At 40.8% G+C, this 19299-nt stretch overlaps 1 protein-coding gene across 16 annotated transcripts in view; it reads right to left on the bottom strand.

Moving 5' to 3' along the window:
* The window catches only part of PRRC2C (proline rich coiled-coil 2C), a 79323-nt gene that overhangs the window by 1876 nt on the left and 58148 nt on the right, over positions 1-19299 (bottom strand). For 7 of the 16 annotated variants that reach the window (XM_049809283.1, XM_049809282.1, XM_049809289.1 and 4 more), the window contains 11 exons: positions 14969-15182; positions 13829-14032; positions 13020-13132; positions 12359-12495; positions 10123-10357; positions 9538-9660; positions 7726-7944; positions 6613-6687; positions 5382-5485; positions 3497-3623; positions 2286-2522 (listed from right to left, as the gene is read on the bottom strand). In XM_049809283.1, the coding sequence (XP_049665240.1) occupies positions 2286-2522; positions 3497-3623; positions 5382-5485; positions 6613-6687; positions 7726-7944; positions 9538-9660; positions 10123-10357; positions 12359-12495; positions 13020-13132; positions 13829-14032; positions 14969-15182 (1788 nt within the window). The remainder of the gene's footprint in view (positions 1-2285; positions 2523-3496; positions 3624-5381; positions 5486-6612; positions 6688-7725; positions 7945-9537; positions 9661-10122; positions 10358-12358; positions 12496-13019; positions 13133-13828; positions 14033-14968; positions 15183-19299) is intronic. The other 9 variants (XM_049809295.1, XM_049809296.1, XM_049809298.1 and 6 more) reach the window with 6 other exon arrangements.

Here is a 19299-nt window from a genome sequence, read left to right as displayed (position 1 = left end):
AAAATATGTTTACTGAAGAGAGAGCATTTGAATAAGAGTGACTTCACAAAAGTATTTTCTAAATGAAAGAGGAAGGACTGACTGCAGTGGCCAGACTTTCCTAGAAAGGCAATGTCCATCTGGTTGCTTCCCAGATGTCACCACATCTGGGCACCTGGCTCCTCAGTAGTAGCTTAATGTCATGCCTAGGCTTCCCTTGCTCTTCCTAACCCTTACCCCAGAAAAGAGGATCAAGGACAACAGTTTGAAACATTATCTAACATCTTTTTATGCCAGCTGTTATTGCAGAGCTTAAAAAGTATAAACACGGCCTGCAGTAGGCTCAAATTGAACCTTCACTCCTCAGTAAAAAGCCAGACGTGACCAGAAGGCACCCGTGTCTGCACGTTACCCGTGCCCTGACACTACCATCGGCACTGAGGGCCATGCCAGCTGTCATTTCTCCTGCCGCACGGTCTGGACTTCTTGAGCGCAGAGGCTGTATCACAGCAGCAGAATCTAGACTGAGCACCCATTTTTTTTCTCTCCTGTTGTTCTGGACACAGACTTCAAAGTCTGTAATGCAAGTGAACTGGGTTCCAGGCTGCATTATATGTAAGCTGAAGCCTTATCTGCTTCCCAGTCAAAGCAGGTGCTCATTCCAGGAAGCACAAACTGCTGCCTGGCTTTCTTCAAATCCCTCCTCTGAATCCTACCGGTAACCTTGCCTTGCACCCGAGAAATTCAGCTTTTCTAAGTACATGTTTCGGTTTTACACTGGGCCTTTCATTTGTCAGAGAAGCACTGTGCAGAGCAGATGATTCAGACCAAGCACTTGGCATTCCTGCCCAGACTCAGGCAAAGCAGGAGCTGCATTAAGAGTTCAATCTTTTGGAAGCTGCATGATTAAGCCCAACGCAGTCAAACACCTTTTTTAAAATTAAAAAGGTGTATCTTCATACAAGGAACCCTAACTAAATTCGGACACTAAGCTTCCGTGTACCTCTCTAAGTATTTTATGCTTTTTTACAGAAAACAGGGCTGGGGGTGAGGGACATGACGCAATATGGGGGACAAAACAGCAAAAGACTGGAACAAGAGGTCTTGGCTTTAATACTGTGTAGTTTCTCCAAGTAACTCAACCAGTGCAAACCAGAAAACAAACCTGTGAAGTCTGGTGTGCAGGACTGCAGCAACAGTCTGATTTTACTGGAGCCAGATGGACACCTGAAATCTTTTGCATAGATTTCAGCCATCCCTGGAGGTTAAGGCTAGAAGGCTGGATGACTTCATCACAAGTAACCAAGCGTGACAGAATAGCTCACCTTCTTCTAAACAGTGTTTGCAGGGAGATTGAGAAAACCAGGACTACGTATTAGTATTTGCTATGACTGACTAGATTCAGTTCATAATATAGACTCAAGACAATATACTAAACATCACCTGGTAAGTCTACAGCTAGCATAAGCTGGTGGTAGAAAACTAAACGGACCAAGTACCTAGAATTTCAGGGGCAATTAATTCTCCTACAACTAGATGTAACCAGAAAAACCACGCTCTTTTGCTTTTACACCTCAATGCATGGGTTACAGCAAATGACAGTAGATGAAGGAGCCCCTTAGTACCATCTATTCATACAAGCAACTTATTCTGCAGAAAACAAACTAAGTGTACAATGGTGTCCCTACACAGATGCCCCATATTGCAGTCCTGCCCTGGCAAGAAGAGTATGCCTCAACCTGAAGGGTCCCAAAGTGCTTTAATAAGTTAGATGACTCTCACCACCTGCTACTGAAATGCAGCCACGTCTTCTGTGGAGTGTACCATGTTACTGCATTCTACCACAGAGAATTAATCACAGGACTTTCAAACCACTGGGAAATGAATCTCCAGAGTCACCAAGGAGCGAGGCTGGCTGGAACAGGAGGGTTCGTACTGCTGCTCAAAGCTGGGGAGGCAGATGTGAAATGATAGCTAGCAGCCAGATTTGTAGGCTCCATCACTCATTCAAAAAATCCAGGCTCTCAAAACCTAGTTGTCAGATTGCCTTTGACAGCAGTGGCAGCTTCACCACTGCTGACCACAAGACCACTTGATAAAGCAAACTCCCTACAATTTTTTTAGTCTAAAGTTCTTATTAAAAAACCCCAGGGCTTAGGGAAGGTCTGTGTTCAGCTGTTAAAGGCCCCGCTACTGGCTTTGGGTCCAGAGGCATTTTAATGAAGACATGATCTGCAGAAACATTCCTGCCCTACAAGCTGTCAAGACCGAACTGGTGTTAACAGCGCTGCTGTTCAAATACTAACCTTCATGTCTCGTTCAGCCTTCATCGCAGCCTGGGCCTGATTGCCTCTGGCTCCAGATACTGATCCACAAAGACCTCTGGCCACACGCCGTAAATGAGGGTGGCTCATAAGGCCTGTGATCATCTGAGACGGCATCTGACTATGCAGTGCTACTGGCAGCCTCTGAACAGGTGCTGGGAAGGTGTTAGTATATGGGGCTCTTACCAATGGAGGGAGCAGGTTAGGCTGAGAGAGGATCTAAGTGGGGGAAAAACAACAAAAAGAGACATTTCGCAATTAGAAAATTGCCAACTAGATTGTATGTTGGCATTATCTTAAGGGGCAAAAAGTTGCTGCTCTGCTGTCAAACCAATGTCAAGAAAACAAAAGTTAAGAGATGCCATGCTTGAACTTCAGAAAAAACCAGCCCTGTAGTGCTGCTGTGCCTGAAAGTAGTACCAGCAATTTAAACCCAGCATGTAATAAGGGAGAAGACCCATGCAAGGCAGCAGAGGAGTCACAGTAAAAGGCAGCCCTAGAAAGGCTAGGTAGTTTCTACTACTGGCAATCAAAAAATCAGATCAAGTCCTGCAGTCAAACACTCCAAATGCTAAAAGACAAATAAATATCCTACATTTTTACAGAGGCTACATTTCCCTAGCAGCCTGGCTAGTTGCTGTGCTCCCTGGAATGCCAGAAACAAATCAAACCCTTTGCCATCAGCCCTGCCTTGTACGGACTGTATGACCTCCAGAGATTCTTTCCAACCTGAACTGCTCCATCAATACTTCAGAGCTGCATCTCAGACAAACAACTGCAATTCTGCTTTGTCTTTAAACTTTTAAAATATGCACTGGGACCCTTCTGAGACACAAAGCTTTTCCCCTTCCACAACCAAATGATCTGTTTTTGCAGGATGAGGTGCATTACAGCTGCATGGGGAAGCCATCAGAACAACAGTCTGTTCTACATCATTCACAACTTGCATTAAATCCTCAGTCTGCACAGAACTCTCAAAATTAAACACACCACAAAATCTGCACTACTAGTTAGCAAGACCAGAGAGGGGTTTTTTTGGCTTTGATCTTGAAATCAGTTTTCTCACACCATTTCATTTTAAGGATTCCATTTTGTATCTCCCCATGATAAAGCCTGAGGAAACACAGCCAAGTTAGAGTCACCAGGTCATAGAGAGAAACAGATTTGTTTGTAGGAAGCCACCAATCACCTACCTGTGGTGCAAATTGTGCAGGAAACGGCTGTGTCATTCGCACAGCAGCAGCTGCTGACTGAAACTGCTTCTGGTAGACAATGCTGTTCATTTTATTGGACTGATTGTTAGGACTTGTAGAACTGGCCCTAAAGAAAAGAACACCAGTCAGAATCACACTGCTGTCATTCAGAGGATGTTCCTGCCTTTAGTTACAACTTAACTAGAAATTCAGCATTGGAGGGGGGGAAAACAATCTCTCAGAGGAGCTGGTTTCAAATGCAAACAAACCCAGAACTTAAGAATACAAACAGAAACCATAATCAGAAATATTTAGGATAAGGATATGGAAAGATTCCAGGGTAAAGTCTGTATGAAAGAGACCTTTCCCAAAAGTATTCATAACACAAATACTGATGTTAGAAGTGTGTTCCACTTCCCTTCTCTGCTATCTTATGTTCAGAACCACCCCTTTACACTGTTTGCTCTATTGTGTCAAGTTCAGAGCTTGTCACAACAGGCTTTAAGCATGTGCAGCAGAAGCTGCCATGTGCAGCTGTTTCTACTCTGACCTGTTGTCAAATGTTTCAAAATGCACTTGAACAGATTTCAAGTATGCATAGAAAACACTCTCCCCCTGTTTTATCTGGCTAAGAACATGACCCTCTGTTAAAACTTTTAAGAGGCATTGAATCACCATGAATTAAATGAAACCTGAAAGATTATCTGGGGGAAGGGCACCAAACTGCCCTCAGAAAAAAAGAGCAAACAGCCTTCTTTAGGAAATGGAACTCGATTTGCAGAGAGTTCTCATGCAGAGTATGTGGGTGATACACTTACTTAACATAAAATGAGCAGCAGGGCACCAGTGGCAAGGAAGCCAGCTAAACTCAAAACACATCAACATTTTATAAGCTTAAAGAACTCTGTTTAGTTTTCACTTTGAACTCTTGAGATCTATTATGCTTTTGTCAATGTTCCCAGTACCTCTACACTTCAGAGCAAAAGCTTATGATAAGCCCTGTTTTGGTTGCTAGGAGAAAAGACATCTTGTGTAGAATCTCGAAGATAAATACCATCGAGTCAATTGTCTTAAATGCTGACCAGCTTGCAAATTCAAGTTTCTTCTTCCTCATCCCTTCACTTTATTCTTAGGTGAAGTATTGGAGGCACAACTTCAGCATTGCCTGTAGGAGGTCAAACTCTCATTTCTGCTTCACTAGAAAAGCCTGAACACTGCCAGTCTGCTACAGTGAAAGCCACCAAATATAGTTACTATGCATGGGAGGGCAGCTTTCAGGAACAAAACTGTCATGAAGCAAAGTTCCATTTCCAAGTTCCTTCAGCCCACTAATAAGTTCACCCACAAGCAGGCCTATAGGTTTACCATGAAGTGCATCTGCATATGAGCAAGATTCTGTTAATTCTGTCAATTAACCAAGCAAACCTGCAAACAGCTTACTAATTTCACTTGTGAGAAACTTGTAGATCTTGTACCAACTCTTAGTTCTCTAACAGAACTGTTGCCACAACTGAGGTGTAAGCCTTTAAGTGTTTTTACTTTGAGCATCGCAGCTGAGAAACTGTCTTAGAGTTTTACCCCGAAGTACATCTTCCTTACCACTTCTGTGTTTTCCTAGTACAATCCTGGGTCATTTTTACATTACCTGTTTAGCTTCATTTAATTAAAAAAATATTTTAAAGATTTTAATTCAGAGCTATATACTTCCAGCCAAGTATAGCAGATCTGATGATCTACTGGAATGCTGCTTTTAAGCTGAGATTAACCACTGTATTTTACATTAGTAGCCCCTCACCTCATACCTTTCAGAACTGGCTGCTCATGCATGACTAGGTACATTTTCTAGCTCTGATTTCAAGGAATTTTGAGCTTAAGAGAGATTTACCGGAAAGGACTGGATGTTGGAGTAGTACTTCTACCACTAACTGGTGGTGTTCCAGGTTTAACATCAATGCCACCTCCAAAGGCCTTCAGATCCATTTCCGATATCTGAAAAACACAGCAGTTGGCATGTTAGTTCTTATTCAAAGAAAAACTACATTTACTAAGTAACTGTTAGCTTACCTCACATTATTCTCAATGAAAATAGGTCAGTTAAATGGAAGTAAAAGTCAGATTGGAAAACAGCTTCTTAATAATTAGGACAACCCCAGCAGCCTAAGAACCTCTGTGTACAATTTTCCTGCACTATTTGGCACTTCCAGCAATGGTACTGGATTTCTAACTTGATTTTCCTGCATAATGAAAGGGGATTCATGACTGATTTCACACATTTGGCCCTAAAAAAACAATAAAATGTTTCAGGGATGAAATTTCCTTCCCCATCTCAGGTATCACATGAAAACATTCAGACACAATCCTGAAAAACCCTGAAGTGAAAAGTGCCATAACATAATCCAGTTCTATAAAAAACCCAAAAGCACAGCAAAAACAGAGCTGTCATTCACACAAAAAATCTGCAGACTCTAAATGGAGCAACAAATCTTGCATGTTATTTTGCAGATACACTCAACAGAATAAATTAGTTTCTGGAACAGTATCTTTCCATACACAGCCATGAAGCGTAACAGCAACAATAAATCAGTTAAAAGTGAGTGGCTGTTTTAAGTTGACTTTCTTCAGCAGGAACACGACGGAACTCTTAAAAAGGGGCATGAAAGTCACCGAAGGCCACCATCCCACTGTAGCTCTTCCTCATTTCTTGTTGAAATCAGTGTTCATTTTCCAATGACAACTGTAGCAAGAAACACACTGCTGCTTGGAAGATGGGCTCATAAAAATTATAAAGGTGAAAAGGTTTGGCCAAATCCTATGAAGGTAGAAAATTGCAAAACACACCATACACTCTGGTGGGTGACAGGATGAAAACTTCATACAGGTGATGTGGAATTCTGGTTGGCATTACTGTCCAAGACACAGAATTAATTTTTCTTGTCACAGCTGTAAACCATTGGGACAGCAGGGTCATTTATACTCAAAAGCACCCCAAAATCTAGGCTACAAGCTGTAAGGATTTCAGGTGCAGTTCCACTACTCCCTGCTCTGGGGAAAGACCTTGCTATACCTGACACAAAGCTTAGCTGTGTTCATGTCCAGTGTTATCACCCACTGCTCACCTGAAAGTATGCTGCAACTGCGTTGTGCTGCACACTATCCGAAAATCCCAGGTGCCTGTAAATCTGTGATTCCATCTAAGACAAGAGACCTTGTGATTGGAAGCCAGCTCCACACATCCTCATTAGCAATTACCACAGCAGCTCCAGATAAAGGAGAAGAGATAATTCCCTCCTAGGTATTCAAGCTTCTTGCACTGTTTTAGTATGATCTCCTTACTGGAGCTGTCACTCAAGGACAGTTTTCTTCAGCTGCAAGACCATCCTTTTTTACACACCAAAGGTTTTGCCTCGTATACAATGCTATGTTCTCAATATGCACCTTGCTGTGCTATTCAGAAAAGCGGACCCCCAGCAACATTAGTAGAGCTTAATTCCGGTTTAATGTCACAGCTGAGAGAGTCCATTGCAGCCCCTAAAACTCCAGTTTGTTGCACTGGAAAGATTTGATCCCTTGACATTCACTCCTGGATTCAAGTTCCAGGACACAACGGAGCAGGTTTTAATGTCCTCACAAATGTACAAGGGATAACTTCCCTTCTCAAGAGTTATCTACTCAAAAATGCATAAGTTTCTCTTTTGCAGTGTTTTTCACCGCAGCTACCTGACTGGAATTCTCCAGGACACTCATCAATCTGGAGAACAGGGCAGACTAGATCTACTCTGAACTGCAGGCATCCCCTATTTGACAGTACAACAGGTATATGGCAGAACAGATTCATACAGCAGAAGGAGGCATTACAAATGTGACCAGTGCACTGGGTGGTTTGGAAGCACGCGAGTGAAATCTTAGAACTTGTTCCTGGTCTCATACTGGAGCAAAATGACAAACACATGCATGACCACAATCAGAAACCAGGCCTGACAGTGTAATGTTGTTTGCCTGCTGCTCAAACAACATCTCTGTACTGATTTCTAAGTGGCTTCTACATGAAATACCCTACTAATCCATGACTAATCTTCACTGGCTTTTCTACTGTCCCCTCCCTGCCTTTTAAGGTCAAGGCAGGTTTTTAGATGCAAGAGTCAACACAGGTTGCCGTGCTGGTTCTATAAAACAGCATACAGCTATGCTTTGTATTAATTTTTGTACAGTGGATTTACCGATATTGTTACCTTTCCAGTTGCAGCAATCATGCTGTGTTGAGTTCCTGCTGGGATTAATCCTCTGAAAGGCTGCGTTACTTGTGCAGGTCTGCTTAGATTTTGAGCCTGCGCTTGTGGTGGTGTGTGCTGTAGTGGCGGTTGTAAAGACTGGGGTAGGGCAATAAGTGGCTGTGCTGTGGATCCAAAGTTGGGCAAAGAAATCTGTGATCCTGGCAAAGGTACTGTCACCTGGAAAAAAATAAAAATTCACCAGTAACATATACACAAGGGCCATTATTTAACTTTCTTTACTAGTTCTATGATTTCAGCTACATTCAAAGTAAATGGCTTAATGAGTTCACACATTTACCCAGAGAGCTGCAAGCAAATAACTGAATTTATTGTTTAGCCTGCCTTTATAATCATTTCTAATGGCATTTGGGTCTTTGCTTTTAAGAAACAAGGTTGCATGCTAGTTACTAACTCTAACATCATTCAACACAATTTCACCGTATGAAGAAGTATTTCATTCAACTCAGACACTAAAACTAGAATGAAATAGCCATTTTTTTTAATTAAAAAATTATTATTTTTTTAAACTCCAAATGATTTTAGTCATCATAAGGACACTGCTTGGGATGAAAACTAGAGTTTATTTTCTGGGAGTCCCAACAGCTAGCATTTCTGAGCTTAGCACACACCCCCCCCCAACAGACCACCATGGCTTGTCCCTTGTTTGGATTAACAGGGAGTGCTACAGGCTGAAACCACCACAGAATGGTAGTGATAAATGTGAAAATACCACAGTAGTGACCTGACCAGCAGGAGCTGCTTTATTTCCTAGTCTGACCATCAATCCACAACCTGCAAAATTATATTCTGAATGTGACTAGAAGAATGATATATTCTCCAGATGTGAAAGACTTACTAAAGTTCTGCTCTGAAGGATAACATAGATTAAAAGTATAGAGGCAGCCAAGCATGAACACATTAAAAACACTAACCCTTCTAAAAAGGTCCTTAAAACTTTATGCTAGATTTTCAATAGACAAGATTCAATTTAAGACTCTTCTAGATACCTATCCTGGCAACTTTTCATGCATATGAACTAGTCTATTGTCAAGAACCAGCCCATCATAAGCTTTTTTCCTTTTTTTTTTTTTAAAAAAGCCATTTAAAAAAATAAAATTTAATGAGAAGATGAAAACCACTGAACAGCATCCTGCAAATATGACAGAATGCTTGCACATAGCAAGTCAACAGATCTTTCATGAAAGAATTCAAAAAACTTAAAATCGCTGTAGTTATTTTACAAACCTCCTGACATAGGTTACTGGTTACTGACTTGGTTGTCCTGTTTGCCTGTATGATAATCTGTCTGCTGACTTCTCATTTGTTTTCTATATATTTGATATCATTGACATATGTAGCAGCTCTGAGGTTTCACCTCGGCAAGACCTGGTGTTAAGAATTAGGCTGCACTAAGCATCTGGAGTTTGTCTGTCTCTCCACCATCACTGATACCTGCCCCCATAAAGGCAGCATATGCTGCAATCAATTAGCAACATCACTGTGCCAACTAAATCTCTGCCTGTCACTGGAAAATGAACTATTTAAGAGAAGGGTGCCAGAGAGAAATGATCAGCATGAATTTGTAGGCCATCCAGCTTCTCACCAATGCAGTTTTTCAGTGCTGCTACAGTAGCTCTCCTGTGCCATCAATTTTCAATTCTTGCCTTTCAGAAGAATTAAAGATTGTCTCAGCCCCCACCTCCACGCCCACCCCACAAAAAACATCAAGAACAACATGGTTTTAAGAAGAATACAATTTAGGAAATTTACCATGCCATAGTTTACCTGCTGGAGAGCACTGGGAGACTGTGCAGTGTTGTAGAAATTACTCTGGCCAGGCTGCTGAACTTGCCCAGAGTACAGATTTGAAGCCTGGGTGAGCGTAGCTCTGGCCTAAGAAGAGTGAAAGACACCATTGCACTAAAAATACTTAGGAGAGTAGTTCAGAGATGGCATGGAACATTATTCTGTATTTCAGCCAGTACAGTACAAACCACAACACAGGAACCTGACAACCTGAAGGTTTCAGCTTGCGATAAAGCTCTCATTTGCAAGTGGCAGAATAGCCCTTTATCACCTACCACAACAGAAATTAAATCTGAAGCTCCAGTTAGTGATAGAAGTGCAAGGAGCCCTGTAGTATGGGGAACAATCCTCAATTCAGAGATTATACTAATGTACCTTCATGAAATCAAAAGAATATTCTCTTCCAAGAGTCTTAAGTTTCCTGCCACCTTGACAATCATGCAATTATCAAGGAGGTGGAGTTACCCTAAGCTAAGCAATACTTGATTTATTATTGCATTATCTGTATCAAACCATTGCAGAAGTTTTGCATTTTAGAGCATTTCCTACCTGGAGAATGTGTGTATCAATAAGCTGAGAGCCTCCCAGTCCTGAAGCTTGACTGAGCTGATGTTCATATAAGATAGGAATAGGTTGTGTATTAGAAGTCTGTTGAAAAGCCAGGCTTGACTGTGCCTTAGCAAGCTCCTGGTGTTGCACTGCCGGGAAGTTGTGTAAGGCTGTACCAGACAGAACTACTGGTGATGGCTGAGACAAACCACTTTGCATGAAAGCTTGCTGGGATCTGCAAGAGATCAAAGCGTTATACATAAAAATGCAGACAGAGCTCAGAAATAAGCCACCAAAAATTAAGAACATAGGTTATATTCTTCAAATGGAATTAGAATGCATAGCTCTATTGAACAGATTTTCACCCAAGAAAGGTAGATTTTTCTATTTACTCTGCACACAACAAAATAATAGATGCCACTAAAGACCACAGGAAAAAACGACTAGGCTTTTAATTGAAATCTTAAAATACACTTAGCTATTTAGATGTGCGTGCTAAAATAGTTTTTACATAACTTAACTGTAACATACAGAAGCTACCAGTTCTTAGTTCTTGTGCTGTAAGGTAGGACAGTGGGGAACCACCGCATGTGAGCAGTTCCACTTAATCATAAACTGCTTTGTTCTCTTAACTTCACAGATATCCATAGTCCAACTTTTAACACTTACAGGTTAAATCACTGGATGCTGACAACTGTAGCTTCCAAATGAATGTTTTGGCTTCAAAATAGTAACAGAGAGATACCACAGCCTTTAATGTTAACTACATATTCAATTCCCTTGTCACGAGCATAGGGAAGTTGCAGTTTCTTTAAAAAACAAAGACTAAAACCAGTAGAGCAAAGCACCACAGACAGGTTGTTTTAGTCCATCATAAGTATTTATTCAAACATTTCCATTAAGAGCCTGCCAAACAGCTGCCTTCAGATTGAAGAATCAGAGTTTTTAAATAAGTGCCCCTCTCGAAGCTCTTCAGCTCAGAGGAGAGTGTTTTTGATGTAGAAACACTTTTCCCTTTATCACTTGGTCGATATGTACCAGCATAGCACCAGCTCTGTTAATCTGTTAGCATAGTGGCCATGTGCTTGCCTGACAGAACACCCAGGTTAACTTTGTTCTGTACCTTTCCTTAACTGCAAAACATTCTTACACTTGCACTCTAAGCACTAGATAAACTTTTCCAGAATGTATGCAGAGGACTGTCTTCAATGTAGCCAAAAACATTTTCACAAGCTTTTTTTTTGTTGTTTTTAAACCAGTAACCTGTACATCTCAAAGCATATCCTCCTCTGCACTTTAAAAGATGTGGGAAAAGTATCCATACTCTCATATATAGCACAACCCCAAACTGGGTTTGTGTGTGACCAGATCAGCCAGAAACATTTATTTAATCTGGACTGCATGCCAGACTGATTGTGTTTCTGCAGCTAGCCAACTGTTTGCAACAATTTTTGTCAGCTGTGGCAGGACAAGCAATATTTGGTCCAACAAAGTCAGCCAAGCACAAAGTCAGGATACACATGTAGTAAATTAAACCTTCTGTGGCTTCACCCTTCTGCATTGCAACAAGTGTTCTTTTTCTACAGCACATGCAAAACCCTGTAACTAAATTCCAGAGAAGCTTTCTCAAAGTGAAACTAATAAAATTTGTCGGAATTATACCACCGTGAGTCAGTTTTGATAAGAGCTGCAAGGAAGCTTTGGAAAGGCTTACAGTGGAAATTTGTCTGGCTATCAGTGCTATTTGAGAGATACTAGTCTTCCTATTATCTTTTGTAGCAAACAGAAAACATTTATTTTAAAACATACCCTGCTATCCCCTACATGTTGAAATTAAGTTTCTACCACCTATGGGGTTCAATCTAGGATTTCAAAGTGTTTCAAGACTCCAGGGTTGGTTTGATTACAAAATAACAAACACAAATTACTGAATTAAAGGAACAGACTCCTCTTTTTCTGTTCTCTTGGTATGAAAGACTGATGGTTTCAGCTTTTTAGCCTGGTTTCCTAAAGATACAAATATCATGCATCATTTTTGAACCCATGATTTCACAACTACATCTGCACACACCAACTAGCCAGACAGTCCACATACAGACTGCTCAGACAGACAAAAGAGATTTTGGGAAAGACAGGAAGGCGAGGCAGCTATTGAGCACAGAACAATGTCTGCAGAGAAGCAAGTCCTATAAATTCTGCCACTCAAAAACCAAATAAATTTGCACATGCTACCTACCTATAAGGTTGTAAGGAGGAGTTGAACAACTCCTGGGCTTGTGAAACAGCTGGTGCTGCTCCTAAACTCAGCTGAGCTTGATGCTGTCCTTGCAAAGGTGCATAAATGGGGATGGGGATCTGCTGAACTGAAGCAGGCTGCATAAAAAAAAGAAACCATTAAATATCCAAGGACAAGTGTCATATAGAAAAGCAACAGTTCCCAAGGCTGCATGCAGAGGTGCTACTGGTCCCATTCAGAAAATTACTTTCTAGTTGAATTTTACACTTTTCATTGCAAATAACCATCAGAAACGGAATCATTTAGATTTGTGTACAAAACAACTGCACAAGACTGCATACAACTTTGTACTACAAAAGCTGAATAAGCCTGCGCTAAAATGGCCACATAAACATGTCCTGTGAATATGTACTTTTACATAAAGTATATTTGTGAGTGAAAGCTTATTCTCTCAACTTTCATGACAAATGCTTTCACTCTTAGGAACAGTAGAGATCAAACACTGCCTGCATGCGTCAGAATGAAATGGCAAGGGCAGGCGTGACCTCATTTTTGCAGTCTTTAGTCCCACTCTCCCCTGCCCCCATTAACTCATTAGTAGAGCTTTAAAGGCAATAGGGACAGGGAGGGGAAAAAAAAGAAAAAAGAAATCCCCAAATACCTGCGAAAGCCCTGGTTGAAAGCCTTGCTGTTGGGCCAGAGAAGGTGGTGCCAAACGCGCATGTTGGGTATTGAACAGATGACTTGTATCCATATAAAATGCTGGGATTTGAGCTGCAGTACCTCAGAAAGAGCAACACAATTAGTACCCGACTCAAAACATCTCCTTGCTAGAAAGGTTTTCATCAAGAGTGAAAGATTCAGCTACTGTCAGTACTTTTCAGCGTGACAGCTACCAAGAGAGGCTGGGAGAAGAAACAGAACCGAAGAGCTGGGTGCCTAACCAGCTTTGGTATCCTTTCCAATTCACCCCCAGAATCTATCGGTCTTACATAAGCATCTTCAGTCCCATGCAATTCTTGGGGGATGAGCAACAGATTCTGGCCAAAAGAAGCATTTGGGTGAAGGAAGGGGAAGAACATGCTATACTGTCATGTAATTTAGGTTAACTATATGTAGGGTTTTCTTTAAAGAAAAATGCCATCATTCTAAACTATTGTAGCACTTTAAGAAAGAAGTCAAGACTAAGCCATTCTTGGTCTTAAATAGTGATTTAAAATTCTGCAATAGAAAAATGGTACCTCAAGAGATTCAAATTTTCTTTCCTCAACAAGCTAACAACACAGCATTATCTCTATACTTACTGAAAGAAACTTGCATATTTAGCGTAAGACACAATTAGTATTTGCTTACAGAATGCTCTCTATCATTCTGTCTTTACTGCAGATAAAACCAGAACTGAATTTAACTCTCCAGCTTCAAAACTCCAAAAAAGCAGACATGTGGCTTCTTAGCCACAAACACCATTACCTGCTGCAGACTGAGACACATAGACCTGGGGACTTTGCTGTTGCTGGGCAATGAGGGATGGCATGCAGCTCAGCTGGGAAAAGTGACTGGCAGAAGCTAGGCTGCTTGTCTGCAACTGCTGTGGTTTCACTTTACATATATTGGGAGGGTCTGAGGTGCTTGCAGTCTTTGTACTCAGCGAAGAGGTTGTGTATGTTCCAGCTCCTAGAAGGAGAGAAGCAAGTGATACATCATAAAACAGCTAAAGATATTTCAAAGCCTCATCTTTCAGGTGGTCAAAGTTTTGGGACAGCTATGCAAGCACAGCCACAACTGGTAAAGAACACTGAAACCTAATGCGGCTGTTTCCATCAACATAACATGCACAGGAAGGCCAATTCTGTTAAGTTCATTATAGGAAGTGCTGCAACCATAAAATATCTCCCTCCTCAAGTACAGGAGCATATAAAAATACTGAAGTAGACATCTTGGTTAGTTATGCAGCAAAATATTGCAATGTATAGTGGTTGTGCCTCTTATGGTTGAGAGCTGGGAGCCAGGCTCCAAAGGTCTTTTTCAAGCACTTCAGCTGAGATTTGGGCATATATTCTTCAAAAGGTGTGAAGATTTAACCAAATATAGCATCTTTTGTTTGCTGCAAAGAACCAAGGTGGAAACCAGCACTGTTTATAAAGAGCAGCTGGACTTTTGCTCTGCCTAGGGTGAAGGGGTTTTGGTATGAGCTGTCAAAGCTTTGACACCAAAAGCAAGAGCACAAATGAAAGTAAGACTGCAATTAGCTGGAATCAGAACTACCATCTGTTCCAAAATCTACTTGCTTGCCTTCATTCAGCTGAACCAAATGAAACCAGTAAGGCAGCCAACATGAGAAGTATACCTCCTCTTTCAAGTCCATGTAAGTGGCACAGGAAGAAAGATGTCATCTTAATATTCTCTTCAGCTAACTGAAGTGAAACAGGTGAAGTATCTCCTTGTTAATTAAAAGATGTTTGGGAAGCTGCTGTTCAGATCCGACATTTCATACTAGCATAAAACTTCTGCTAGCTTTGCATTAAACATAATTCCAAAGGGAATCTAATCTCTTGAAAAACATAACCAAGGAACAATACAACAGGATACTACAATCTTGATATCTGGTACCTGACAGGGAAGTTGTCGGTGTAACTGACGCCACAGGAATAGGAGGCATTGATGCACTAGAGAAAGAGCTGTAAGTACCACTGCTTGGCCCAGTGTTGCTGCTGCTGCTGCTACTGCCGCTGCCACCAGCAATGGGAGATGCTGCTGAGGTCACTGGTGAACTCTTCTCCCCCATATTTGGGGAATTCTCCCATGCTTTGCGTGCAGACTCCATCTATTTAAAAGAAAACAAATTTCCTCATCTATTAGGAAGTTTCAGCTAGTCAAAACAGTGTTCCTCTTTTTAACAGTTCATTTTAGTTCAAAAGGCAATTCAGGCTTCATGCGAGCCTCTTTTAAGTCACCATAATCGTGCAACTTTGTTCATGCAAAAAGCATACAGCCTTAAGTTGGAGCTTCTTATCTGTTCCAACTGCACACGTGCACAGTTCATCATCTTAACATTCAATGCTCAAAAGAGAATTCACTCACACTAATTTGGTTTGGTTTTGTTTGACATGAAGAGCAAAAGAAAGGTAAAAAACCCTCTAAATATTTCCACGAAGTCCTTTACTTACAAGTTATTGGGCCATTTAAATGAAACAGCCCCTTGCTTTCTTGGTAAATCATCCACTTTGAGTGACCACCAAAAATATCCAAGGCACTCTTCAGTAAATATGAGAGTAGTCAAGTTTAGATTTCCAAAGCAAAAGCTGTTCAAGAAGCAACCACGAGCTGACACAGCTTGTGCACGCTGTTTTACATTAATACTAAAAATGCTTCATGCTCCTCTACTTCTATAATAATTATGAGTTTAAGTCTTGCACAGCAAAGAAGATAAAACTTCAATTTAAATATTTTATACACAATAATCTTCCACCAAAAGTAAAGAACTATTGTTTTACTGCACCCAATAACAATCTGATTACTACTACATTAGACACACAATGCCAAATCTGAACTGAGACACTTCTGAGGGACTACTGAAAAGGAAATATTTATGTTCAGACTACACTTACTAATTTTAAAGGCTTAAACACACCCCATGGACTTCTCTACAACCTTCAGCTGTCCCAAGTTGAAACAAAGATTTTTGCTAGCAGAGCTGGATGCCATAGGCTGAAATTGCTCATCTGGCAGACTGTAAGCTTCTCAAGGCCAGGTGTTGTCTTAAATGGTATACGTAAAGGAGCAAATACATACTCACCAACAAATCTGACCTCACTGCCTGGATCAACAGAGCCCCCTAACTGGGACTTGCAGTCTCTGAAAGTTTTATATGAGTTAGGCACAGTCTGGACAGACCAAACATGACTTGGTTTATTTGTCTAGATGCTTCAGAAGTGATAAAAAAGCAAAATAATATCAAAAGAAGTGGGTAACAGGTGATCAGTATGCACCCACATGGAAGCTGGAGTACTGTATTCCTCAAGAGAGTAAAGGGGAGGAGGGAAACTTTGTTACACATTAAGTTGTTTGGAGCCAAGTCACCTATTTTCACTTTTGAGACCATCTTCCCCAGCACCATTCTCAATCTCCCCTCCACAACATTTTTCTCCCTGCAGAGAGGGCAAACTTCAAAATTTATTATTAATCTGCTGGAAAGGATTTTGCTTAAGGTGGAATACAATAAGACTACAAGCTCCTTTCTGAATACCACAAGCTCTGGTATGACAGGGTATCGGTCTTGTACTGCACTGGTATTAAGAGAAAGTGAAGAAGTACCTGTGAATGTCTGAACAGAGAACATGTAGAAGCTTCTATTATGTTCAGTGAGTTTCATGATGTCCTGGAGAAACTATTGATAGCAAAAGCTAGTCTACATACTGCATTTTGTCTTCCATTTTCCCATTTGCAATAAAGGGCATATAACAGAGTCCTGAATTTTCTAACAGCTTTGCTTTTAGAGAGCTCCTTAACAATCTCTAACTTCTTAAGCCAGAAAAAAGATGCAAGAAATTGGTACTCTAGGAGCGCCTATGCAGCACCATCTACAGACCAGATAGGAGTAAGAGGCTCTAAATTAAGTGAGGCTAGGAAAAGCACTGTAATTTCACTGCTCCCTTAGTTATGGGAAAAGGAGAGCACAAGTTGGAAATCATGGTTTCTTTGAAGCCTCTCTTTACTGTTGACCCATTGGGGCCTTCACATTGCTATAATGGTCCAGTACATATTACCCAAAAACTTAACTGGAGACAAATACCAATGTGCATACCCTTAAGTATGCCAAAGTTTAAGTGATCAGGAAAAGAAAGCCGCAACATGTCAGATTCTGGACCAGATGCCTACACAGGAATTTTAGATAGAACCTTGGAACATGGAAGAGAGCCAGGCAGTTCAGTTTTAAGATTGGTTTGGACTTTCTTTTGCTCAGCTCCTTACCTACCAATAGCACTATCAGCTAAGTCCTTAAGAGGATGTCTGCTTTAGTAAAGGTGTCTTTAGCAAAATTACTCCAAGGAAACAAGAGATCTCAACAAGCCTTCCCATCTGAGCACCTTATACCTACACCTTCAGAATGATGCCAAGTAGTGGAAGCAATTGTGGCTGAGTTCCCCTGCTGAGCCTCCTAACAGACAGCTTTCTGTGATAGGGGACAGAGGAAAGAAGATGTGCAAGGATTATTCATTATGGAGGCAGAGCCTGGAGATTCTGTTCTTTTAAGAGAAGGAAGGAAATGTGTTCCCCTCTGCTGCCCCAAAAATATCTTTTGAAAGAAGGAAGGATTACATCGAAGAGGATGACATAAAGAGCAGCTCTGCTCTGTCTGGACCAGAAGACCTGTTGTAAAAGCAATAGTCTCAGCGCACGCTTCAAAACAAGCCTGTTGCTTTCACGTTTGCAAAAAGGAGGTAGAGCTCCAGTGGCTGGAATAGAGAAGTTAGAGGCAAAGCTGCTTCCAAATGCCTTTCCATTCAGACTTTGGTCAATGTTCTTCAAGGTAGCCTCAAAACATGGATCTTCAACATACTCTGTTAGCACACATCCAAGATCTACCATCCACTGAGAAAGCAATCAAATCACCAACACCAGAACAGCAGAAAAATAAACTGCCCGATGAATGACACAAACACCACAGTTTGCTTTGTAACTGAGCAGTGTCACATTCTTTGCAGCATCATGCTACAGTAACGTTCCTACCTGTATTACATGTGAATCAGGTATCCAGCTGCTAAACAGTTAGCGACTGCTATTTTAGAAAAATGCTTTTGGGCGCCAGAAAGTCAGATTATGGCAACTTATGTAATAAGAATGCAATAGAAAACCAGATTTTTGTTAAATTATTTGTCCCTCTCCATCCCTCTCCCCATTTTTGCTGGTCTATTGTTTTAAAGTGATGTTACATTTTTTTCAGGAAATAAAGCGTTAACAAAAGAAAAGCAAAGATTCAACAAGAGATCATTAATAACTATCATCTGAATAACTATCATCTGTAGAGAACATGAGCAAGCAGCTGTCAAACCATGCCAGCAAGACACAAGTCTCACTGGGATTGACAAGCAAGTTTCTCCGAAGTGTTAGTTCTGCATTCAATCCCTAGTTTCATTTCCTCTTTTAAAAATTTAGAGAAACCAAGTTCAAGCACCACTCTTCCTTAATAGTAAAAGCAGCAACAATATTTCTACTAGTTCAGTTATCTGTAGTCACAATCACAGAGCAGATCTAGGACACCAAAAAAAAACCAAACCCAAAAAACCCAAATACTTCTAAAGATACAGTAGCAAAGCCAGAGCCCAACTCTATGTTAGTGAGTTATACAATGCACACAGTCCAAAATCCAACAAAATGAGAAAACATAATTCAAAATATTCTACACACTTGCTCTACACTGGAGAGCAGAAAACAACAGAACATTTATAACACAACAAAACACATTCTGACTAGCTGATCAAACTGCCCTTCACAGACACCAACACACCACCTACATTTCATTATTTAGAACTTTAGCCATCCAACTCAAAATCACATTATCACTGCAACAAATCTTACAGCTCAGAAGAAATCAAGCTCGGCTTACCAAGCAACTCCTTACAGCCTTTAATACCAAATCAAGCAACTTACTTTAAGCTAAACTTTCAAAAAACCTCAGTCAGACTCTGATGGTTTGTCATGAACACTACAGTACAATGCTAAAATGCTAGGATCTTTTTTTTCAGGGTGGTGGGAGCCAAGATTGGTTGAGATGCCAAGTGTTAATGCAAAACGGGGTTAGAGATTTATAATTTAAATGCATCCTTTGATAGAGTCTTTTGTTTCAGCCATCCGTTTATATGCAAAAGCAGTTCAGCAGAGGAAACAAAGGAAGGCTCTAAAAAAAAGGTTCACCAGCAAGTTCTCCATTAACTTTTTCC

The sequence above is a fragment of the Accipiter gentilis genome, chromosome 8, assembly GCF_929443795.1.
Source record: "Accipiter gentilis chromosome 8, bAccGen1.1, whole genome shotgun sequence".
NCBI lineage: Eukaryota > Metazoa > Chordata > Aves > Accipitriformes > Accipitridae > Astur > Astur gentilis.
This window is presented reverse-complemented; position numbering and strand designations above follow the sequence as displayed.